The sequence below is a fragment of the Talpa europaea genome (genome assembly GCF_964194135.1).
Source record: "Talpa europaea genome assembly, chromosome: 1".
Classification (NCBI taxonomy): domain Eukaryota; kingdom Metazoa; phylum Chordata; class Mammalia; order Eulipotyphla; family Talpidae; genus Talpa; species Talpa europaea.
In genome coordinates this window covers 158,543,892-158,567,374 of record NC_140073.1, presented here as the reverse complement: position 1 = coordinate 158,567,374, position 23,483 = coordinate 158,543,892, and the positions used below count along the sequence as shown (strand labels likewise).

General features: G+C 69.9%; 1 protein-coding gene across 2 annotated transcripts; it reads right to left on the bottom strand.

The window, feature by feature from the left end:
* Positions 1–20,492: 20,492 nt before the first annotated feature.
* On the bottom strand, positions 20,493–23,206 carry SEPTIN2 (septin 2; the record flags this gene model as incomplete). Of its 2 annotated transcripts, XM_084254736.1 has the most annotated exons (7): positions 20,493–20,552; positions 21,203–21,305; positions 21,454–21,511; positions 21,929–22,012; positions 22,355–22,500; positions 22,614–22,715; positions 23,114–23,206. In XM_084254736.1, 6 exons carry the CDS (start codon positions 23,204–23,206, stop codon positions 21,204–21,206), a joined length of 585 nt encoding a protein of 194 aa, XP_084110862.1. In that variant the 3' UTR covers positions 20,493–20,552; position 21,203. The 2 variants fall into 2 exon arrangements, with proteins under 2 accessions (XP_084110862.1, XP_084110861.1); XM_084254735.1 differs by lacking the exon at positions 20,493–20,552 and having other exon boundaries at positions 21,144–21,305.
* Between the last annotated feature and the right edge of the window lie 277 nt (positions 23,207–23,483).

Sequence of the window (23,483 nt, the reverse complement as noted above, 5' to 3'; positions counted from 1 at the left end):
GCGCAGCTGCACTGGGAGTGCACGGAGCAGGCGGGGCGGGCGGCCGTGGAGCTGGCCTCGGACGGGGCGGCCGAGCTGGGTGAGTGCGCGGAGAGCCCGCCGGGCAGGGGCAGGGTGCTCAGGGAGCTGGCCCGCGAGCCGTTGTTTCCCAGCGAGCTGGTCTCCGAGGGGCCCAGCAGGCTGTGCATCAGGCTGGCCCGGGCCTTCACCTCCAGGAGCTCGGCCGTGTCCGCGGGGTGCATGCCCCCCCCGAAAGCCCCTTCCTCCTCGGACTCAGAGTCGGCCTCCGAGGAGCCGGGGTCGGGGCTGGGCCAGGAGGGAGGCCCCCGGGGGCGCGAGCGGCCGAGGGGGGCGGGGAAGGCCCCGGCGTGGAAGGCGATGTCGGCCGGGTCGTCGTCAATGAATTCCTCCAGCACCTGGAGCGTCAGCATCACAGCAGGGCCCAGCCCACGGCCGGCCTGGCCACCCCGGGGCGCCCCCTCGGCAGGGGACGAGCCCACGGGGCCACTGGCCTGCCATCCTGCAGGCCCCCGGGGGCCGCCCCCCGGCTCCAGACAAGCCCTGACACCGTGGCTGGGGGCCGGCGGGGCACAGCCGCCATCGGGGCCTCCGGCGCCAGGGCTCCTCTCTGCAGCTGGCCTCCCGAGGGCGGGGAGCGCCCCGGGCTTGGGAAGGGGGCCGCCAACGTCCGTCAGGCTGGGCTGGCCTGCAGGGGCCGCACAGAAGGGGCTGCTGGCTGAGGACGGGGGAGCAGGCGTCGCGCCCTCGGTGAGCAACATGCTCTGGGGACGGAAATGAAGATGAGGCGCGTGAGAGCCGACGCCTCCGGCCAGCGCTCCTGGCCCCGCGAGCCTGGCCCCAGCACCCGCTGGCCAGTGCCCCTCGCCGAAGCGCCTGGACGCGTCTCGGGGGCCCAAGCGCCGCCAGGGAGGGGCGGCGGCCTGGAGGCTGGGCGGGGGCTGGGGGCGGGGCCCGCGGGGGACTGAGCCGCGCCTTTCAGAGGCGCCTCCTGGCCGCCCACCACAGAGCCCGCCGCTGCTTTGAGGTCACTGGACGGACGTGTCACGGTGGGCACCGCACAGAAAGCAGGTCCCCTTCTGTGCCATACTGTGGGGCCACCACAGACCTGACTGAGCAGCGGGCGGCCATGTCGGCCTCACCCTCGGCGCCCCAGGAAGGAGGCGGAGGTGCCGGGCACGCGTCTGCCCTCCCACCCCGACCTAGGGCTCGCGTTCCCATGGGGACGGCGGGGACTGACCTGCCGCGGCACCTCGGCCGTCGGAGCGGGGACGGGAGTCCGCGTCCTGCTGCGTCTCCTGCAACAGAAGCCCGTGAGCCGCGCCGGCTCCGCCCTCGGCCGCCAGCGGAGATGGGCCAGCCAGAGGACAGCGCAGGGGAGGGAGCGGCCGCACCGAAGCAACATGGCCACGCGGAAGGGCCCACCCAGGGCCCGACTCCAGGCGGCGTGAGGTGGCCCGGGACCCTGCGCCCTGGCCCCCGCCCCCTGGCCCTACTCACTGGACCCCGGGCCCTGACCCTGGGGCCCTGCACCCGGGGGCACGGAGGCGCTCCGGGCATGGAGGCGAAGCAGGACAAAACCCGGGACCTTCGAGAGCCAGACCAGCCCACCCAGGACACGCCCGTGTGCCTGAATGACCCGCACACAAGAAATGTGCTTAATACGCCGGGCGTCGGCCCTAAACGTGCCGCGCCTCACCTCTCATGGGGGGCTCTCTTGGCCCCAGCGTCCCTGACGCGGTCCACCAGCTGCTTCTGGGTCCTGCCGCTGCGGACAGAGGGCAGGTGAAGAGCCAGGAGGGACCAGCAGGCCCCGCGCGCAGGCCGAGCAGCTCTCAGGCTGGTCTCCGGGCCACCCCGGGCCACGCACCTGTATCTGAAGGAGGAGCCCCTGCCGAAGAGCACGACCCTGGCTCTGGGCTGGGGCTGCTCGCAGAGCCGGAAGAAGCTGTGGTGCTCCACGCAGGCCTTCCAGAAGTTCTTGCAGGCGTCCCTGCTGCCCAGCAGGAACTCCAGCGTGTCCTGGTGAGGCCCCTGGGGCAGAGTGTGGGGTCACCAGGTCACAGGCACGGCCGAAGCCCCAGATGGCCCCGTGCCGCTCCTCTGCTCGGCCTCAATACCTCCCTGCCCCCCCCCAGGGCAGGCATGGTCCTGAGGAGCAGAGCGGTGTCCCCCGAGCGTGGCCGGTGCTGCTGGTACCTCCCTCCGTCCAGGGACAGCCTCCCCTAGTCCCTTCTGGGAGCCCAGCAGGGCCTGAGTGGCTGCCCGACCCTACCCCTGCCTGCGCCCAGGCCCAGCTCGCAGCCCCCGCCGCATCTGCCCCCCAGCCCCGACGGCCACTCGTCTCAGTGAAGCCACAGCGCTCGGGTGCTGGTCACTGAGCCGCAGGAGGGACGCACCCTCTGACAGCGCCCCCACGGGTCACTGCAGCCAAAGGGGCGAAGCACGGGCCTGTCCACGCGGGGCTCTGGCGGGGACGGCCCAGCGGGTGCCCAGTGCCCGTGCCGAGACGGGCCATGAAGGCCAGAGGCACGTGGCCCACGCGAGCTGCTGTGACTGGCGCCCCCTCACCTGGACCTCGGGATGCAGCTTGACCAGAAACCGCCTCCTCTTGAAGCTCAGCTTGCGGACCCGCGCCCAGTTGAAGGTGTTGATCTTGGTGGTGTTCTGGGGGGACAAGGGCCTGAGTGGCAGCCGCTGTGGCTGCCCGCCCGCCGGGGACGTCTTCTTCAGAGGGAGACTGTCCACTGCTCTTTACGGAGTGAACTCCTGGCGTGTCCCCAGGCCTGCCCTGCCAGGAGGCGGGGCACCCACCCCAGGAGTGGGCACCCCGAGGACCCCCGAGCACTGGCGACCGCACACAGGCCGGGTGGTGGCGGGAGGAGAGGGGTTTCCCGGGGGGAAGGTGAAGAAAGCCAGCCCACTAGCTGCCGGGGGCTGCCAGCCGCGGCGAGGGGGGGGCCCCGCCGGGGTCACATCCTGCCACAGGCCGGCGTCGCTCAAGAAAAGAGAGCTGAGGCCTACAGGGTGCAGCAGAACAGAGACCCAACTCCCCGGCCTCCCGCCACGCCCAGAAACGTGCACGCAGAGGTGCGCGCCCACGTCGCCTGTAGGCGCACAGGTGCCCCCCTGGCGTCTCCCACTGACGCGCCACAGGCCAGCAGGGAGCGCGGTGGGACGCCTGCCGGTGGCCTGGACGAGCCCAGCCCTGCGGCGGGCGGGACACGCCGCTCGGGCCGCGTGCGCGCAGGAGCTCGGCCTCTCCTGGTCAGCAGCAGGGCCAGGAGCGGCCCTTGTCCCAGTCTCGCCTCGTGAGGACCCTTAGGACCTGCCAAGGCTGAGCTCGGGGGACATTCGATGAAGGGCCAGGGCGCACGGCGGGCGGGTCCCGGCGGCTCGCGCAGCTTTCCCAGAGCGTCCACTGAGGGCACACACCCTGGCCGCGCTGAACGCCGCCTCTTGGGCACATCTCCCTCCTGTGGCAGCCGAGGAGCGCTCTGAGCGGGGTGCCCAGGGCCCACAGGACAGGTGAGGTACGGCCGCACCAGACCACGTGCCTGGGCAGGGCCGCCACCCACCTGGAACACGAGGATGCCCGCATGGGCCACCGCCAGGTGGATCCTGGCGCCCTCCCTGTCGGAGGCGGCGTGAAGGCGCACCCCGTACATGGCCAGCTTGCGCGCGATCTCCAGTACCTGGAAGTCGGACTCGGCTGGCGTCTGGCCCCTGTAGGAGACAGCAGGGTCACAGCCGCCTCACCCCGTTCCTGGGGGGCCCCACGCGCCACAGAAGCAAACAGGGCAGCACGCCCAATCTCGGCGCCCAGCACACGGCCCCTGCGTCTGCCTCGGGGGGGGGGGGGTGATGTGCTCGGTGCCCACTGGACGCCAGCCGAGGGCCACGCCCGTCAGGGGAGGCCTGAAGCCACCGCGCGGGAGCCCACCGTCCTGCCCCAGACCTGATCTGGTGAGTCGGGTGGCCCCAAGGCGTGGTGACGCCACCTGGCAGTGGCGAGCCACACACCGGCCACCTCGGCCGGCCCAGGAGACCGACCAGAGCGCAGAGCTGCTACCAGGAGGCGGAGGGCGCCAGACCTGCCCCACCTGCAGGCTGTGGGATGGAGTCTCGGAGCCCGAAACCAGCACAACTGCAGGTGCGGCCCCCCCCCCCCCCGGGCGGCCAGCAGCCCCGCCCAGGTGCCCGGGCCAGGTCCATTCAACGGGGACACGTGGGGGGTGAGCCCGGCCTCCCTGCGGCCCTCAGCTGGGTGATCCGCCTTCTCGGCCACACAGCAGAGCCTGGAGGCACCTGGGCGAGGGTGCGACTGTGGGCAGTGAGGGCCGTCCTGGTGGGAGCACAGGAAGGAGTGGCCCCGGGATCCAGACTCGAGTTCTTCTTGCAGGCCCCGGGCCCTGAGGCTTCTTCAGGCTGCCAGGGCGTGGCCCTTGGGGTACAGCCGCAGGCTGGCAGGGGCGGGGGGTGCCTGGCTCCTCCTGCGGAATCCGTCCCGGCAAAGCCAAAGGAGGCAGACTGGAGAGACTGGAGACATCTGAGATCGGCCTCAGAGGCGCTGGCCTCCTGGCATGTCCCTGGGCTGGCCTTGGCCCTGCGTGGCCTCCTGGGGCTGTGGCCGGTCCCTCAGGGATGCCTGGGCCCCGCCTCGGCCAGCCCCGCTCTGCCTGGCTCTGCCGGGTCTGGGCCCTGAGCCTGTCCGAGGCTGGGACAGAAGCCCCAGAGGACCCTGGCCAGGCCCTGGGCCCCACTCAGTGGGGGTCTGAGGGGCGTTCCGGCAGCACCGCCTGCTCCCCCAGCCTCTTGGCCCTGGGCCCGCCTCCTCCCACCAGCTGGACTGACCCGGCTGCCCTAGTGTGCAATGAGGTGGCACCAGCGGCAGGCCTGGGGGGGATGGTGAGCTCTCCTGCCCCAGGGACTCACGCCAGCCGGCGGTGGAACTCGAGCACCGTCTCCAGAGCTCGCTCCTGGCCGGGCAGATACGCGTTGGCTCTGAGGTGCGCCCGATCCAGGGCCTCGTTGTAATCCCCTATTTCAGCTGAAGGCAGAAAACCACGGTTAAGTATTTTCACTTCTTAATAAAAAACACAAGTGTGTGTACCTGAAAATACATACAAGCCAGAAAATTGACCCTAAGTCTGGAGCGAAAGCACACGCCCTCCCACACCAGGCCCACGCGAGTCACGCCAGGCCCTTAGCTATGAACTAAGAGGCAGTTGACGCTCTCCTCCCCCTGCGCTCACCCCGGACACTCACCCTGCAGCAGATGGGACGTGAGGAGGGCGGCCGTGGTGTCCGAGCAGACCAGACGCCCCTCCAGGAGGTCCCTCTTCAGCTGGAGAGCAAACAGGTACCTGGAGGGGAGCACCAGGCACCACGAGGTCACCTCCACGGCCCTGGACTCTGCCCAGCCCGAGCCCGGTGGCCTATGGGCGCTGGGCGGGCTGTGCCGGCCTTGACGCCCCGGCTCCAGGGTGCCTCGCACACTTGCAGCACGCTGGCGCAAGCACGAGCCGCCCCCACGTTGCCAGGGCAACAGCCAAGATGTGATGCCGACAGCGCTCAAGAGGCCGACAGGCTGAGGGTACCTGGGGCTGCCTGGGGCCTGGGCTGCTCCTGTGGCAGACTCTGCCCTCGGGGTGCATGACCAGCACCAGCGCCCAGGCGTACCGCACCCCAGCATTTCAGGGGGCGGCGAAGGCTGGCCGGGCGTGCAGCAGAGGGGGCCGCCTGGCTGGCGCCAGAGCAGGGAGGTCAGTCTGCGCTGCGGACACCACACCTGGGCGCGGGGTCAGCTCCGCGGGCCAGCGAAGCAGACCGTCTGCTTTTGCACTCGCTGCAGTTGGCGGGAGAGCTTCTCTTCTCCTACCACAAACGTGCACTGTCTGCCGACGAGGGAGGCCCGGCCCGCGGCCGGCGCCAGTCTCTGGTTCCTGGAGTGTCGGGGCCCTGCGCCCACGAGGCCGAGCCCTGCCTCAGCGTCCTGGCCGAGAGCGGGGGACCTCGGGCGGCCTCCCCGCGCCACTCCCCTGCCCCCCGCCCCCGCCGGCCTCTTCTGTCTCGCCTGATGCTGGGTTCTGAGTGGTTTTCATCCTTGGCCGTCAGAGTGGGACGTGCGAGGCAACCAGAGCAACGCGAGCCCCGCCCGGGTGCGGACGCCCCCACCACCTCCGGCCCTTGCCCCCGCGGACTCTGGATCCCGTGCCCCCATCCCACCTCTGCACCCACCTCCTGCCCTCTGCCCGGTGGCCCTCCCCGCCCAGGCCAGCGCTCGGGTCTGCGCCAGGCTCCTGCGTGCCCGGAATCCGGCGCTGGCCCCCTCCCTGCCCGCGCCCACGGGCCCTGCCCACCCACCGAGTGTGCTCTTCCTGCAGCTGGCCAGGGTCCGGCGGGAAAAACTTCACGGCCAGGCGCAGCGTAGCGTTCTTCAACCCTGTTGGGGAGAATTTTCAAGCTTCTCAGGGGCGGTCCAGTGCTGGGTCGGCGGTCTCCCCACTCACAGGCACCGAGCTGCACTCCAAACGCGCTATGACGGATCTTTCAGGGCCTCCCTGGGGGCGCAGGGGTTAAGACTCTGTATCCCCGCGGCCTGAGTTCAATCCTGGCCAGGGAGCTGCCCACAGGGCATGGCAGACCCCTCCTGTCTCCCTCCGCTGCCCTCGGCAGGGGGTTTCAGTGGATTCGCCTGTTCTGCTTCCTGCTCTGTCTCTGGGGAGTCCTCTCACCCCCTGCGCCTCTGCACCCCAGCTCTTGTGCGCATAAAGTAAATCTTAAAAAAAAGTCTTTCAAATGAGACATCGAGGTATTTTTTATGCATGAAATTCCAAGACCCTAAGCAACAGTCTCACACGGTGAAAAATTCAGACTTTTGCATTAAGTAGGATCTCAGTGAGACCCGAAAAACAAGCAGGGGACTGCCCGTTAAAAAATTTAAATATGGGGCCTCCCCGGGGGCGCAGCGGTTGAGCGCTGGGTGGCGGAGCTGCCCGCGGCCTCTGCGGCGCCGGTTCTATCCCCGGTTGCTGCTCCCCGGCCACCGGGGGAGGGTCCCGCAGGGCGCGCAGACCTCTCCTGCCGCCCGCTGCTCCCCTCGGCAGTGTCCTTCGGTCCTTCTGCCTGCTCTGCTCCCCGCTCTGGCTCTGGTGACTCCTCTCACCCTCCCGCGCTTCTGACTGTGCCCAGTGCTTGTATGTATGTATGTATCAATCAATCAATCAATCTTTTAAAAAAATTTAAATATATTTCCATCTATATATTTTAGGATTAAAAGGCGAGGCAGAGGAGAGGTGCTCATGGCGCGGGCGGTGGCGAGGACCACTTCTTGGCAGTGCCCTCTCGGGCTGTGGCGAAGGCCAGCGCTGACCGGGACAGCAGGAGAAAGGGGTTTTCAAAAAGGGCCCGTTGGCTAAGACGGGACGGCTGCCTTCAGGGCCTTAGCTTGTGGGGGTGACAAGGAAGCTTCCGCACGTTCCTGTCTCCCCGATTCAGCGCAGAAGAGGACCCCGGTGAGCGCGGGTGACCGGGGTAGCTCTGTCTAAAGCAGTGGTGACGCCGGTGACCGAGTCGCAGCCGGGCCTGTGCTCAGGCATGGGCACTCGTCCCCAAGGGCTAAGGGGAATTCTTTTTTTTTTTTTTTTAAAGATTTATTTATGCTTCGAGAGCTGGCACAGGCCAGAGGGGTGGGGGTGAGAGGACCCGCCAGAGACAGAGCGGGAGCAGAACAGGAAACACACTGCTGAGGGGAGCAGGGGGGCAGGAGGGTCAGCTGTGCCTGTGAGTCACTTGGGGGCGGCAGCCGGAGGCGCTGACTTTAACCCCTGCGCCCCCAGGGAGGCCCCTAAGGAGAATTCCTACACTAAAAAAGTCTAGTCCGCTTGGAGGAAGCGCGCAGGGGTGGGTGAGAACCAGGCACCTCGGTGACAGACTCAACACAGACGGGGCCGGGCGTCCCGCCTCCGCCGCGGCCACGCTGTATCACAGGGCGGCGTCCACCTTCCACCACGAGGGCCTCGGCGTCCTGTGCCGGCCCAGACGCCCAGCGAGGCCCCAACGCAGCGGGCAGTGGCCGAGCCGCTGGGCCCAGGCCTGCGGAGCCCCTCCCTCGGCAGCCCGGGCTGCGGCGCCCCAGAGCAAAGCGGGACTTACTTCGAACTTGCCTGGCCACAGGCTTCCCGGGCTCCAGCCACACCTGCAGAGGGAGGGAGCGGTGAGGCCCAGCGGCCCGGCCCGCCCCTGGGCTGCTTCAGCTTCTTTCAGAGATGCGGGTGCCCACGGCCTGGACCTCAGACCTCAGACCTCGGAGCCCCGCAGCGGGGGAGGGGGTGCTGTCTGCGGCCACCACACTCACCCAAGAGCCCCGCGCGTCCTGCAGCTCCAGCCCGAAGTACTCGCCCTCCGCCAGGTTCAGCCGCTTCCACACCTGGGTCAGCAAGGCCTGGCCGCAGCCCTTGGGCTGTGAAGGGGTGCGGAGGGGGGCAGGGGATGGGGACAGGAGGGCCGGGTCAGGAGGGGGCGGGGCGAGAAGCGGCAGAGGTTAAGCTGCGTGGACAGGAGGACACAGGCCGCGCACAGAGCCATTGCTGGGCGGAACCAGGCATCGTCGGGCCCAGCAGCCGCCGTGGGCCGTCCTTTGCGTGCGCAGGTGTGAGGACAGAGCCGAAAGCCACCCCCCGGGGCCAGCTGGCCGCAGAAGCCCTTTCAGTGGCTGGTGGAGGTGCTCGGGAGGGGTCGGACCCGGCCGCCCGGCGTCCCCAGTGCAGCCCGCCCTGTGTTCCCGCGGGCCCGGCTGCGCAGGGGCCTCTGGCCAGTCCTGGCGTCCCTAACACCTTCGCTTCTACCTCCGATGCGCAGCCCCCCAGGGAGGACCTCGTGGTCAGCGCCCAGTACCTACCGGGCACCCACAGGCGCTGCCAGGGCGCAGCACCCTCGGGCGGGCTGACGCCCGCAGCTGCCCTTCCCTGCCCCGCCTTCCCGGCCGGCTGCGCATGCAAGTCCTGCTCCAGCTTCCCCATGAAGCGCACGGTCACGGCTGCTGCCTGCAGGGCCTCGCCTGCAGCCTCCCCCTGGGCTGGCGACACCTGGGGGGGGTCTCAGCTGCGCCCAGCTGCCTCCCGGCAGGCCCCATCTGCACGTACCCACACCGAGGTCACCCCGAGTTCCCTCCGGAGGACACCCCAGTGGCCCGGCATCGAGTGCCTGGGAGCTGCAGCGACACTCACTCCGGACCCTTGCAAAGGTGACCGCATCTTCAGAGGCATCCATTCTCGGGCACACTCCGCCGCCCCCAACCCCCTGCGCTGTCCCCGCACCCCAGCCTCTCTGCTGCCCCACCCTCCTCCTTGGCTTGGCTTGGCTGCGCCCTCGTCTCTTTCCCAGGCTGGCGGGTCAGGGAGGGCACTGGGGGGGCCGCCGGAGGCCGGGGTCCTCTGTGTCTGGAGCTTGGGGTTTTCCTGCCATGAGCATCGCCTGACCTCACGCCCTCCCTGGCCTGTGGGCCTGGACCTCCACTCCACTAGGTGGGGGCTGCTGCCCCTGCCCCCAAAGCCTGGGGAGCCCTCCCCACGCACCAGGTGTACTCGCCCCTCCCGGGGCTGAAGCTAGACCGTCCCAGGGGCTGCCCCCGGAGGGTGCTGCTGAGGATGGGCCCAGGAAACTGGGAACGCTGGGGCTGTGGTAGGAAATAGAAGGAGCAGCAGAAGCACCCCCAGGGTTCACTGTGCGGGATGCAGCATTTTCAGGTCTTCAGCAATTCAGGGTCAGCGATTTCGGCCCCCACCATGTGCATCTTCCAGAGGCTGGTGCGGGCTCCGAAGGACGGGGGGAGGCATCCGGCGGCCAAGCCCGGAGAGCAGGGGTTCGGGGCTGTGCTGCTGTCCCGGCGGAGGGGAGGCCGGGCGGGGCCCCCGAGCTGCGTGTGGCGCTGTCGGGCTGCTGGGCCGGCGTCTGGAGTGTCCCTGTCCAGGGCTGCGCGGGGGCGCCCAGCCGTGTCTCCTGCTGTCTGGTGAGGTGGAGCCGCCTGTTGTGTGGCTGCCGCGCTGGGGCCGCCGTGCCAAGTTGCGGCTGTCTTGGGAGCCTTTGTGCTCAGGACTTTAAAGCACTGACCACGGCTTCGGGGGCGGGAATCGGCCATTTGCGGCCTCAGTCTCTGTTCCCCTGGCTTGTTAAATTAACCCCGTGTTGCTGCTCTCGGAGCTCGCGTGGTCTGCGCCTGTGCTCGGGTGAGGCGCTCGGATGTGACCGGTCAGCTACCTGGGCACGTCCCCGGCCAGTGCCCCCACTGCCCGGGTCAGGCTGACAGCTCGGGGGCAGGCCCTGCAGCCCCAGCGTCTCCAGCCTGGATGCCTCATGGAGGCCGTGGGGGCGGGGCAGTGCAGGTGGGGGGGCGGGGGGGCACGCCAGGTGGGGGGTGCGGGCGGCACAGAGCAGAGCAAGTCCCCGCCCTGCGCGCGGGCGGTGCTCCTGAGCGCCAGGTCTGCAAGCAGCGGCGGCGGCGGGAGCAAGGGCGGCTGTCCGTCTTGGTGAAGGAAGAGCCTGTCCCGGGCTTGGCTGTGGCTCCTGACGCGCTCGCGAGGAAGCCAAGAGGCCAGGGGCCTTCAGGAGCCGGGCGCCCCGGCCGTGAACGGAGCCTTTCAGGAGAGGCTGGTGCCGGGTGGGGCGCACGGGGGGCCGACCCTGTCTGGGGGTGCAGCCCCCACTTGGCTTTCAGGACAGTCCGAGGCGCTGGGCTCGGGGCCGTGGGTGGGTTCTGGACGCAGCGGTTCTGCATGCCGGACTTTCTAACCGTTTTAATTATTATAAAGTCGGGAGCCCGTGGGGCTGTGTGGGCACCCGAGATCTTCCCCACGTCATTTTTTTATTTATTTATATAAAGATTTATTTACTCATGCATACAAGAGCGGGGTACAGGCCAGAGATGTGGGGGTGAGAAGACTCACCAGAGACAGAGCGGGGAGCAGAAGAGGCAGACGGACTGAAACCCACTGCTGAGGGGAGCAGCGGGGAGGCAGGCGAGGTCTGCTGCGCCCTGTGGGTTGCTCCCTGGGTGGGGATGGAACTCGAGCTGCAGAGGCTGCAGACAGCTTCGTAGTGTGGTGCTTAACCCCTTGCGCCACCCCCGCGTCGGTTTTTAAAGCCCCCGTGACCCTTGCGCGGGCATCCAGGCCCAGGACAGGCCGGCGGCCGCCCCTCGCTGGGCTGGCCAGTGAGAGTGGGTGGTCCCTTCTGGGTGGCCTCCAGCTTTCCCTGTCTCTCGTTTGCTTTTTTTTAACTTCAAATACGAGGTGTCTCACGATACCCCAACGCTGAGGCCCGGGCTTTGATGCAAAGATCTCGGAAAAACCAACAGAAGCCCAAACAATTGGACTTGAAAAATGGGCGAAGGCCTCGAGCAGACACTCCTCTGAGGAACAGAGCTGACGGCGAGCCCGGAGTGTCACTGTGCACCCCGCCCCCCACTGCCACTGCCCCCCGGGCCTCCACGAGGCAACTCATCCAGGCTGGAGACGCCGGGGCTGCCGAGAGAGACCAAAGGAGGCCATGCAGGACGCCCAGCCAGCCGTTTGCCGCGCAGGCCCAGGGAGGCCAGTGCTGCCAGCACCTCCCACTGGCCACACTGCCTCCTGCGCAGGGTGGGCAGATGCGTGAGGCTGGTCAGCATCCCTGGACCGCACAGCGGGCTGCTCCGCCGCAGAGGGGGTTCTGCAGGGCGGGCAGCAGGACCCCAATCAGGAGGGGCTGAGCGCGGGCCAGCGGCCGGGCTGGCGACCACAGTGAGAAACGAGGTCAGAGGCGGCGCAGACCCACGCGACACGCCCCAGGGCGCAATGGCACAGCGGCCGCTGGCGAGCACCGTGCCCAGACACCGGGGCTGTCATTACCAGAGACATGAGAGACACCGCGGGGGAGGTGGGGTCTGCAGGGGCACATGGTCCCCATGAGTTCTGGGCCCTGAGGCCCGGTCTGTGCCTCCCAGGGGAGGGGACGAGCCACGGGCATCCCCTGCACCCCCCAGGCGGCAGGTACCCGAGGGCGCAGGGAGGGATGGAGGCGCACCGGGAGCTGCTCTGGAAGGCTCCGTCGCAGGAGGAGGGGCTCCCGGGACCCCCAAACCTGCCCACCCCAGGCGGTCCCGCCGCCCGCTGCATCCTGTCAGCCCTTCGCCATGGAGCAGGCCCAGCGCCGGGACCTCAGGGCTCAGCACCCCACCCCACCCCCACCCAGCGGGAACACGGGGAGGGCCGGGCGGGCAGCCTGGGAAGAGCCAAAGCAAAGCCGAGTCAAGGCAAAGGCCGTGGCTGCTCTCCCGTGTCCCCTCCTGTCCCCCGCACGCCCCCGGCCAGAAACCACCAGCCTCTTCACGCGCCCCTGTTCCCACGCCCCCCCAGGCCGGGTCCCTGACCCTCACCCTCCCCACCTCCCAGGCAGAAACAGAGCTCCAAGGTCCATGCTGGAGATCGGGCAGCTCCGGGCTTGTCCCCACTTCTGGGGCACCCACCCTCCCTTCTGATCGGTCCATTCAACCGTGCTGGCGCCCAAGGGGGCTGCCCACAGCAGCAGCTGTTGTGGGACCTAGGTAAGCCCACCACGTTCTTCTAGTGGTTCTGCTGCTTAAGTGGCAGGAAGAAGAAGGCCAGCTTCGCCCTGCAGGCCACACCGTGGTGGGTCACTGGCCTCGGGACCAGGAGGAGGCGGGGCCCGCAGGGGTGGCCTGCCCGCGCTGCCGTTGGGGCTCCCACGCACCTCACGGGACCCACGGGGCCCCGTCCGGGCCGGGTCCAGGACACATACCTACTTCCCAGGCTTCCCAGGACAAAACCAATAGTTTTGGGGCGTGTGGGGCATGTGCCCCCGACTGCAGCTGACGGATGAGCTGAGGTCAGGCAGCAGCAAGGCCCGCGGCAGGTCACTGTCCGTGTTTGGGCTGCTCGCGTGGGAGAGTGAGTGACGACGTCTGCCGGGGCGCTTTTTGGAACGCGGCTACGGCGTCCTGGCAGGAGGAAAACACCCGCTTTCCTGGGAAGGGCGACTGTGCCACCCAGCGGGCTGGTGTGACGGGCGACAGGCGCCTCCCCACCACCGAGCCTGGGGAAAGGGAAGGGACGCCCACGGGGCGCGGGGTCAGTGGACGCAGCCAACAGTCATGCTGGTGGGGTCTGCAGGGGCACATGGTCCCCATGACATGCTCAGCGATGCTGGCCGCAGGCCCCGCCCCACCCAGGGGCTCCCCACACACACCCAGGGGCCCCCAGCCAGGTGCAGAAGCAGCTCTCCTCCCAACGGGCAGCGCTCGCCTGCCCAGCCTGGCTGACCCACCTGCCCCGTAGACCTCGGCCCCGAAAGGAGGGCCTGGGCCCAGGGCTCTGCCTTATCCCTGGAGCAAACCCAAGCGTTTCAAAAATAAACAGGGCCTCCCTGGGGGTGCAGGGTTCAAGACGCAACCTATGAAGCTGTCCGCAGCCTCTGCAGCACAAGTTCGATCCCCGGCCAGGGAGCTGCCCACAGGGCGCAGCAGACCTCTCTCTCCTGTCTCCGCGGCTCCCCTCAGCAATGGGTTTCAGTGGATCTGCCTGTTCTGCTCCCCGCTCTGTCTCTGGTGAATCCTCTCACCCCCCCATGCCTCTGGCCTGTACCCCTGTTCTTGTATGCATAAACAAATAAATCTTAAAAGTCAAACATTTACCAGAACGGGCAGAGCCAACGTTAATAGGCCTGATAAAAAGGAAAGCAAATCAGTCAAAGGCATCTTGAGAGCAAAGGGCTGACTAGAAAATAACTAAGATCTCGACTTTCAAGAAAATTCCTGCAGGGCCTCCCTGGTGGCGCAGGCGGTTGAGTGCAGCGCTGTGAAGCTGTCCGCAGCCTCTGCAGTGCTGGTTCCACCCCTGCCGGCCGTGGGGTAGCCCACATGGCGCGGCAGACCTCTCCTGTCTCACCCGCTGCTCCCCTCAGCAGGGTGTTTCAGTCAGTCTGCCTGTTCTGCTCCCCGCTCTGTCTCTGGTGAATCCTCTCACCCCTGCACCTCTGGCCTGCACCCCAGCTCTTGTATGCATAAATAAATACATAGATTTATTTATTTGCAGAAGCGCTGGGCACAGTCAGAAGCGCGGGAGGGTGAGAGGACTCACCAGAGGCAGAGCGGGGAGCAGAGCAGGCAGACTGACTGAAACACACTGCTGAGGGGAGCAGCAGGCGGCAGGAGAGGTCTGCGCGCCATGTGGGACCCTCGCCGGCGGCCGGGATCGAACCGGCGCTGCAGAGGCTGCGGGCAGCTTCGCAGCCCAGCGCTCAACTGCTGCACCACCAGGGAGGCCCAATAAATAAATCTTTTAAAAATAAATAAATAAATGGTATCAAATTCTTCCTGAGCTGAAAAGGTCCCCAGCATAAGCCGTCCCCGAGGCAGAGGGGCGCGGAGGTGTCCGCATCTGGCGTCTGACGCCGCTCACCTCTCCCTTGTTCCTGAGCAAGGCCCCCCCTCCCCGCGCGGCTGGAGCCCGAACCCAGGGTTCAAGCCACCCTCACATCAGTGCCTGTGGGGTGGGGCGCGCGGAGGCCGCAGACCACCAGCGCCTGGACTTCGCCTCGGGTGCCGGGCGCAGTGGCCACGGGAGACAGCGGGGAGGCTGCTGGGGGGCCCCAGCGGGTCCTCTGGCCAACCAGCCCGCACTCCCGGCAGAGGCAGGTTCCCGGCGCTCCGCCCCAGGGGCTCTCTGGCCTCCCTGAGCCGGTGCCCTCAAGCCGGGCGGACGCCAGACGGCACTCCCCCCGCCAAGAGGCGCACCCTCTGCCTGGAAAGCCCCGGCCAGCACTGGGGTGCCGGGAGCCCCGGCGAGGCAGCTGTGGGACAGTTCTCAGTGCGGCCTCGCCCGCCACGCTGACCAGCTGTGGACACTCTGGAAGTCTCGGAAGAAGCAAGCCCTGGTTTTCTCAAGCACCACAGGCCAGCCCCTCGGAAGCCACTTGCTCGGGGAAGGCGCCTGCCCAGGTGGAAGTTAAATGCTCCCCCGCCTGGTTTTCCTTGGGAAGGACGACTCACCCACCCCAGGGACGTTCTGAAAGCAGGTGCCGGGAGCCGCCCTCCTTCCCGCCTGGCCCTTCCTTTGTTCTTCAGAGACAGGCTGCCCGCCCTGCCCGGCTGCAGCCCCGCGCTGCTCTCCCACACGGCCCGAAGAGGTTGGGGGCCAGCCAACCCCCGAGACCTCTGGCCTCTTTCCTGCAGGTCCATCCAGCCCCAGGTGAGACCGGAAGCGCCGGCCCTCAGCCGGTCTGGAGCTCGCAGGCACCTGGGAAGCGGGCGGACCAGTCCCTCGGGCGCAGGGCCCCGCCCGCACCCCGGCCTCGAGGAGAGCCAGGCGCACCAGGCAGGGCTCAAGCTCATCCCCGGCCTCCCTCGCCACCAGCACGCCACGGCCTTGCCCACAGCCCAGCTGCCCTGGCTTCCCGCGTTGGCCGCCGGCCCCCTGGACGGTGCCCCCAGCCCAGCCCACCGCCCTGACTTCGTGGCGGCGATGGCAAAGCGCCTGAAAACGTGCCTTTACACCCGCACGAGAACATCAGGAAGAAGAGGAGGTGCTCGGGCGCCATCTGAGGATGAGGGGAGGGTTTTTAAAGACACTGGGAGGCCGCCTGGCATCAGGACGGGTGTTGAGCGAGCCTGGGTGCCCGTGGACCTCCGCCAGCTGCCCTGGGCCCACCCCAGGAATGTTTTTTCTGACCTGGAGCCGGAGCTGCCCCGGCTCCACCTACACGCCCCGCGGAGGGCAGCCCCGCTGGGCGGCTCAGGCCAGGGTGCCGGGTCGTGGCCTCTGCGGGGTGCTGGGCACCAGCGTGTTCCAAACCCAAAGGGCGGCGGAGCCGGTGGTGGCCTCCACGTGAGGGCAGGTCAGCCCGACGGCCCGCAGAGCCTGGGCTGTGGACACGCGAGGCCACGCTCCTTACCTCCACGCCGAAGGTCTCCACCGAGCCGTCCAGCAGCTGGACGCTGAGGAGCAGGTGTCGCTCCCGCTCATGGGGAGCCCCGGGCTCCAGGGTGTGGGCGCCCAGGTGAGGCCCCGGCTTCGGGGGCAGGGCGCGGTAGGTGCCCGCGGTGTCCCCCATCCTCCGCAGCTGCAGGTGCGGGAAGAGACAGCGGAAGGTGATGCCGGCTCTTCAGGCAGCGCCGCCCTGCCTGGCTCCCAGGTCCCCGTCCGAGAGCGGCGCAGTGACCAGGGCTCCCACGCGGCGGGTAGCGTGGGGCGCGCCCCAGCAGCGGCCTCTGGGCGTAGGCCCCACCCCAGGGCTGCAGGACGACAGCGGCCTCCGCTGTCCTCGGCCCGGCAGCCTCTGTGCCCGCGGGGACAGGCCTGTCGCCCCGCTCTGCCCCCGCCGCCTCTGCAGCCGAGAGGCCCCGGGGCCTGCGGCCAGCCGGGAGGGGCCCACCGGGGGAGCGCACGGGCCGGCCGGCCCAGGGCTGACGAGCCGCCCTGGGGCAGGAGAGTGTCCTCCCGGAAGGCCACTGGGCCTGGGCCCGGGAGCCGGTCACGGAGGGGGCGAGCCACAGGGCCCCGCCCCGGCCGTCCCATCCCCGCCCCTCCCATCGCCCCCGGCCCGCCGCCTCCGGCCCCGCAGGGCGCTCAGCCTCACGCCTCGGGCGGGCGCCCTGGCCGGAGGGGCGGGGCGGGGGGTGGGGGGCGCGGGGGGCCCCGGAGCCGTCAACCGCAAACTACCTGGCGGCGGGGGGCGGGCGGGGCGGGCCCTGGCGGCAGCCGCGGCCGGGAGTGTGTAAACCGGGGTCCCGCCCCGCGGGCCGAGCCCAGCGCCCGCGGAGCTGCCGGCGGCGCGCGCCCCCACGGGCTCGGCGCCTCCCAGCCGCGGACCCGCCTCCTCCTAACCCGCCCGCCCCAGACGCGCCTTCCCGGGGCCGCCCAGCCGTCGGGGCTCCGCCCGGGGGACGCTCCCGCACCGCGCGGCCCGCCCCGAAGGCGGGTCCCCGAGAGGCTCGCCCTGGGGGGCAGCGGGAGCCGGCAGGCGGGGGCGTGGGGCGCCGGGCCGCGTCCGGCACAGGGGGCCGCGCTGCCCCCGAGCCCGCGCCGCCGCCTCGCCAGGGCCAGCGGGGGCCCGACCTCTCGCCCGGCCCCGGCCGGGCCGGCCCGGTGGCAGCGCCGCGGGCGGCAGCCCCGGGATGGGCGCCGCAAAGGGGCGCGGGCAGGGCGAGGGGCGGAGGGCGGCGGCCAGGGGGCGGGGCGCCCGCCCTCGGGCCGCTGGCTGTGGCGCCGCCCGCGCAGGGCCGGCCCGGGCAGACGCGCCCCGCACGCAGCTCGCCCTCGGGGGCGCGGAGCTTCCATCGCGGCGGCAGAGGCCGCGCGAGCCCCGCCGCCGGCCACGGCGCACCCGTCGCGCTGCCCGCCCGCCCGCCCGCCCGCCCGCCCGCCCGCAGGCCCGCGCCAGCCGCGGGGGACGGAGCGGCGAGGACGGGCCGCAGCCGGCGGCGAGGCCGCGCCCGTGAGTCCCGCCGGGCGGACCGGGGCCCCTGCGCTGCGAGGGGCGGCGCCCTGGCCGCGGGAGGCCGGGGTCTCGGGCGCGGGGGCCGGAGGGACGCTCCGCGAACAGACAGCCCGGCCCGCGGGCCCCGGCGAGGGTCGCCCAGGGACCGCCGGCCCCGCCCCCGCCCGCGCCCGCGCCCGCGCGGGGCCTGCGGGGCCACCCCGGGGCGCCGGCCCCGCGCCCGGCCGCCCGCCCCGGCCTCGGCCGCCTGGGGTGGGCGCCCGCGGGCGCGGCCGGCCTCGGTGCAGCCCGGCCGCCGGCCGCCCGTCCCGGCTCCCGCCCCGGCGAGCCCGCCCGCCGCCCGAGCCCGCCGGCGCCCGCGAGGGCGGCGGGTGGGGCCAGGCCCGGCCGCCCGCGGAGCCGCCTTCGCGGCTCTCCCCACGCGGCTCCCGGGAGGGCCGGCCGGGCGGGGTCCCGGCCGCAGGCCGCCCGCCCGCGGCGCCGCCTCCACGCGGACACTCGCGCCCGGCCGGCCCGTCACCCCGCGGGACACTCGCGCCCGGCCGGCCCGGGCCCGGCGGGCGGCCCGGCCCGCGGCCTGCGGAGCACAGGCCCCGCCCGGCCCCCCCGCCGGGCCCGCCCCGCGGCCTTCGGGCCGGCGCTCTCGCCTCCGCGGGGCGGCCGTGCTGGGCGCGCCGGGCCTCGCCCCCGCCGCCGGCCTCCGGCTCCGCGCCCGCCCGCCGCCGCGAACTCACCGCCGGCCTCCGGCTCCGCGGCCGCCCGCCGCCCGCCGCCGCGAACTCCCCGGCGGCCTCCGGCCCCGCCCGCCCGCCCCGCCTGGGGCCCCGCCCCGCCCCGCGGACGCGCCGCCGATTGGCCTGCGCCCCAGTGGGCGGGGCCCGCCGCGCTCGCCTCGAAGAACGCCGGGTTCTGGTTGGAGGACGGACTGGGAGGGGGCGGGCGTGGGCGGGCCCGCGGCGTCTCGCGCAAACCTGCGGAGCTGATCGCGCGGGGCGGTGGCTGGGGCGGGGCTTGGCCCCGGGGCGGGGCGGGGCTTGGCCCCGGGGGCGGGGCCCGGCCGCCGGCTGGGTCGCCCGCGCCGCCTGGTCCCCGATCGCTCCCCTCCCGAGCCCCCCGCCCCCGCTCTCCCCGGGCTAAGGGCGGGCGCCCAGGCGCGCGGAGGTCGCGCGGCGGCGGGCAGCCCCGCGAGGAGGGCCCCGGGCCCCCAAACTGCGACGCTCGGGGACGCGGGCCCCGGCCCTCAGGGCTCCGGGGGCCGCCCGCCCCGGGATGGGATGGGCGGGCCTCACGCCGAGGGGGCTGCGGCCTGCAGGCCCCTTGCCCGGGGTGGCCCCGAGGGCAGCCCCGTGGCCCCCGAAGCTGCACGGGGTGGGGGGGAAGCCCAGGGCCAGGCAGGACGCTGGAAAGGACGGACCGGCTGGCGCTTCGCAGCCCAGGAGGGGGCGGCCGGGAGGCAGCAGGCGGGCACCCAGGTCGGGCGGTCCAGTTCCAAGGAAGGTGCTCCCCCCAGGGGCAGAAGCGGCCGCTCCGGCACGGCTGCGTTGGGGGCGCCCCTGCAGCCCCCGCCTCCGGCCTCGCCTCCCCTGAGTCCAGCAACGACGGCCACTCTCCCGGCATCCGAACCATAGTGCTTTATTAGTAAGTGTAAGTCTCAGTGGGTACAAAACCGTGGTGTAAAACGCGTTTTCAAAAAACATTTCTATAGGAAAACATGACCCCCAGTGAAAGAGCAACGACCACCAGCAAAGGCCTGTATTCGGGATTGAGCAGGAAAGAGGAAGCCCAAACCCACAGGGGCTTGACAGTGAAAGAGCAAAACCTTCGCGGGGGGGGGGGGGGGGGGGGGGGGGAAGGGGGGGAAGGACCCCACGGGCTTGAGCCCAGCACCAGAGGGACGCGGCCGCCTTGGCGGCCGCCAGAAGCCCATGAGCCAGGGCCCTCAGCACTGGGCTCCCGGCCAGGCCTCGGGCACAACTCTCGCCGAGGACACTTGCGCCTGGACCCCAACCTCATTCTCTGACCCAAACACAAACCCGCCACCCACATCTGCGGCTTGGGCCTCTCCGCCTCGCCCTCCCGCTGCAGGAAGCAGGGAGCGCTGGCCCTGAGCCCTGGGGTTGCCCTCCCTCCTGGGGTCCAGCTTCCCACCACCAGTGGAGATGCTGAGGGGTCCCCTGGGGGGCACCAGGAGGTGGGGGACCGAGCACGGACAGGGTGGCCTCGGCCGGGCAGAGGCCCAGGCCTCGCCCGCGCCAGGAGGGACAGTCACACCCGAGGACCCTCGCTGCCACTGTCCCCGTGGAAAATCGCTCGGGAGGGAAAGCCCAACCCAGGGCAAGCCAGGCTGAGCCGGCATAGGGGTGCGGGGCAGGGCTGGGCAGGAGCCATGACCACAGGGCTGATGGCACACACCCCCAGGCAGCGTGAAAACATAGCCCGGCCACCTGCTTCCAAGGGGCGCGTCTAGATTTGGCAGAGTGACCCCAGTGGGCGGGCAGGTGAGAGGTGGGTGCGTGGGGCCCAAGCACCAGACTCAAGCCCTTCCCCACGCCCCTGTGGGAACTTGGCACCTGTTCCCCGCCTGCGGGTCTGAGAATAACCTGATTCTGGTATCACAGACTCCATGAGGCCCAGCCAAGCACCCATCATTAGAAAAGCTCCTGGAGCCTGGACACCGGCTGCACGTGGGGGACCTGTGCAGGTGGCCACAGGGAGGGCTCTGGGGGGGGGTGTCACAGGACTCTGACCCACCACTCGGGGACCCCCGGGCTGGTCGGGATGTTCCGGTACATACCCGGAAAGCACTGGCTGGTCGGGGCGGTCAAGGCACCATGGCAGCAGGGCAGGGGGAAACTGGGCAGAGAAAGTCCCCATCGCTGGGCACAGAGTGTAGCACAACCACAAGTACAAAGGTTAAGACTTCATACAAAGTAACACGTCAAAAGGTTAAAAGTTAAATTCTCAGGCACTGCTGTGGGATGGGGGGAGTCCTGGTGCAGCTGCTCCTCAAGGGAAGCCTCTTCCTCCGGGGCTGGGGCTTTCTGGAAAACGGAGACGGGCAGCTTTAACGGGCAACAGCACAGAGCGGGGTGCTGAGGTGACGCTGCTGCAATCGTGCACACGAAGTTCAAGGGGAGCAGTGAGGCTAGAGGCAGCGTGGCCCCATGGCTGCCCCGAGGCACCGGCCCGTACCTGACCAGCCGGGCGACCAGCAGCCGTGCTGTCCACCAGGCAACGGCAGCCCCAGCCTGACTGCAGCTCCTGAGGCTGCACCAGATGGCGGGTGGTTGGGGCACGCAGATGACCCAGGCCCCCACTCCGCTGGTCGCCAGCGTCCCTCGTTGGGGAGGACTTCAGCTCAGGCTCTGGTCAGCCCTCCAGTGTTGCTAAGCCTGGGGCACCCATGCCGGTGGCCCCCACCTCCCCAGGCCCCTGGGGCGGGGATGGACTGGCCTCCGCCTGGGCCTTGGAGCAGCCCAGCGAGGCTCTGGGGCCATGGCAGAGCTGGGGGTGGCCGGGTCCCCTCCACAGCACCCCTCCTTTTGGCCCCCACAGGCTAGGTCAACAGGCTTCCATTCCCCTTCAATAAACATCCAACTAAACGGCTAATAAAAGACCCTCTAACATGCAGCTTCCCTTCTGCGACAAACGTGCCGGCCACGCTCCCCCCAGCCTGGCCCACCGAGCTCACCTCACACGTGGTGCCCATGCACCCCGCCGTCGCCATCACCCCCCTGCATCTGCGCCTGCATCTGCGCCTGCATCCGCGCGATCATCTCCTGCATGCGGCGGAGCTGAGGAGCGACCGGGGTCACGATGGGGGCTCCCCCAGGCCCCACCCGAGCCCACCAGGCCCGTCCCCAGCTAAGGGCAGAAGCCCCGCAGCCCTGCCATCTGCGCAGGAGCTGCGCACGCACTCCCGGAGCCCGGGAGCCCACCCACCTCAGCCTCCTTCTCCAACAAGATCTGATCTTTATTCACATCCTCGTTCTCCGCTTTCCTGAGTTGGGAAGAAGCCAGTCACCCTGGGGCACGCAGTCACAGTCACGCGCCCGATGACCCCAGAACCGCCCGTTTTCCTGATCAACGTGGACGGGAGAGATAAGAGCAGGGAAGAGGACACACAGAGGCCAGGCGTCCACCGTGCCCATTGGGACTGGCCACTGCCACCCCTTGCACGTGGGCATAAATCCCGCCAACCAGGACAGCCCCGGCCAGGCGCGTCCGTGCACGAGCACCCAGTGGCGGCGCTTTGCAGGCCCGACCCAGGCGGCAGCATATGGATGCCGTCAGGATAGACAGACGGCGCCTGCACCCTGTAGAGGGATTAGCGAGCTGGGGTGGGGCGGGGGAGGGCTGGGGAGGGGGGTTGGGACATGACAGCGGGGCTGGGACATGACAGCGTGCCAGGTACAACCTGCCGCCTCTCTTCAGCCTCTCAGAGCGGAAATTCTCGTAGTGCAGGTCCTGGGTCACCTCCTGCAGGTCCTGCATGTGGGTGCTGAGAGCGTGCTTGTGTGAGCCCCGCATGGAAGCTGCAGCCCCAAGACGTGGCGCCAGAGCCTGCAGGTCGGCCCAAATGGCCTCCGGAGCCCCCTCCACAGAGGAAGGCACCAGGAGGGCGGCGCCAGCACCCCGCGCCCCCGAAGAGCAGCCGGGGATGGGACTGGGCATCCACCGCTGGGCCCAGCCTCCCAGCTGAGGGCTCCGCAGGCCACCCGGCAGCTGGGCCTCAGGACCCGGGCGCGCATCTGCTGCCCAAAGGCAGCCCCTGCCCACCGGCTAGAGCACTCCCCACCCCATGCCCCTGCCCTGCATGAGCGCAGCCCCCCAAGCGCCTCACATGAGCATGGTCCGCAGCTTCAGGAAGTCGTTGTGCTCGGGGTTCTCCACTTCCACCACGCCCCACGGGTACAGGCGCCCCCGCACCTTCTTGCCTTTGGCTTCGATCAGCTGGTTGGATCCGACCACGGAGAAGGGAATGCTGGCCTGGGGGGCAGCGGGCAGCTCAGACCAGCGACCCACACCCCCAGGGTGCCGCTGCATGGCCATCTCGCCCACCCCTGCCGCCCGGCCGGCCGTGGGGTCCCTGCGGGCCCGACCTTCAGAAGCCTGGTCTGCTCCTTAAAGTCCTCATCTTCGTCCGACTCTGCGTCAGGCAAATGGTAGATCTTGATGTTATGTTCCTCGATCTCATCCAAAATCTGGAAGAACAGCGAGGCCAGAGGCAACTTCGGCAACCCCGGAGCCCTTCAGAGGCTTGACCCCTCAGCGGTCGCCGGGAGCCAGCCGCCAGCAGCCCGAAGGGGAGGTGCCTGGGGAGTGTCCGCAGCAGGCATGGAGGTGTCACGGGACCCGGGTGGCAGGAACCTTGGTGATGGGGCTGGAGCAGCCAGAAGCAGCGAGGGGGGGGCCCCCAAGAGGGAGCCCGGACTGGCACAGGCAGGTGGCTGAGGGGAGCAGGCACTGCCGGGGGTATAGCCGCTTGCCCCCATGGCCTTCCATAGTCCCATGCACCCCTTACCTTCACCCCTGCAGCCCAGGGGCCCCTCACCCTCTGGCTGCCCTGGCCTTGAAGCCTGGGCCCCCCCACACCCCTCACCCTCTTCTTGAGGCGCTCCCGCTCCTTGAGCGTGAGCGTGTCCGCCTTGGCAATGACCGGCACAATGTTGACCTTGTTGTGGATGGCCTTCATGAAGGCCACGTCCAGGGGCTTCAGCCTAGGATGGGGCGCAAGGCCGGAGTCAGGGGATGCCAGGCCTGGCCCTGCCCACCCCGCCCCACTGTGAGCACCACCCACCCGTGCCCGAAGGGGGAGAGAAAATAGAAGCAGCAGTGCACGCGGTTGTCCACGATGTGGCGCCGGTTGAGGCCGCTCTCGTCATGCAGGTAGCGCTCGAACTGCTCATCGATGTAGGAGATGATGGTCTTGAAACTGTGGGTGCGGACAGGGCGAGGAGTTGTGGCAGCGG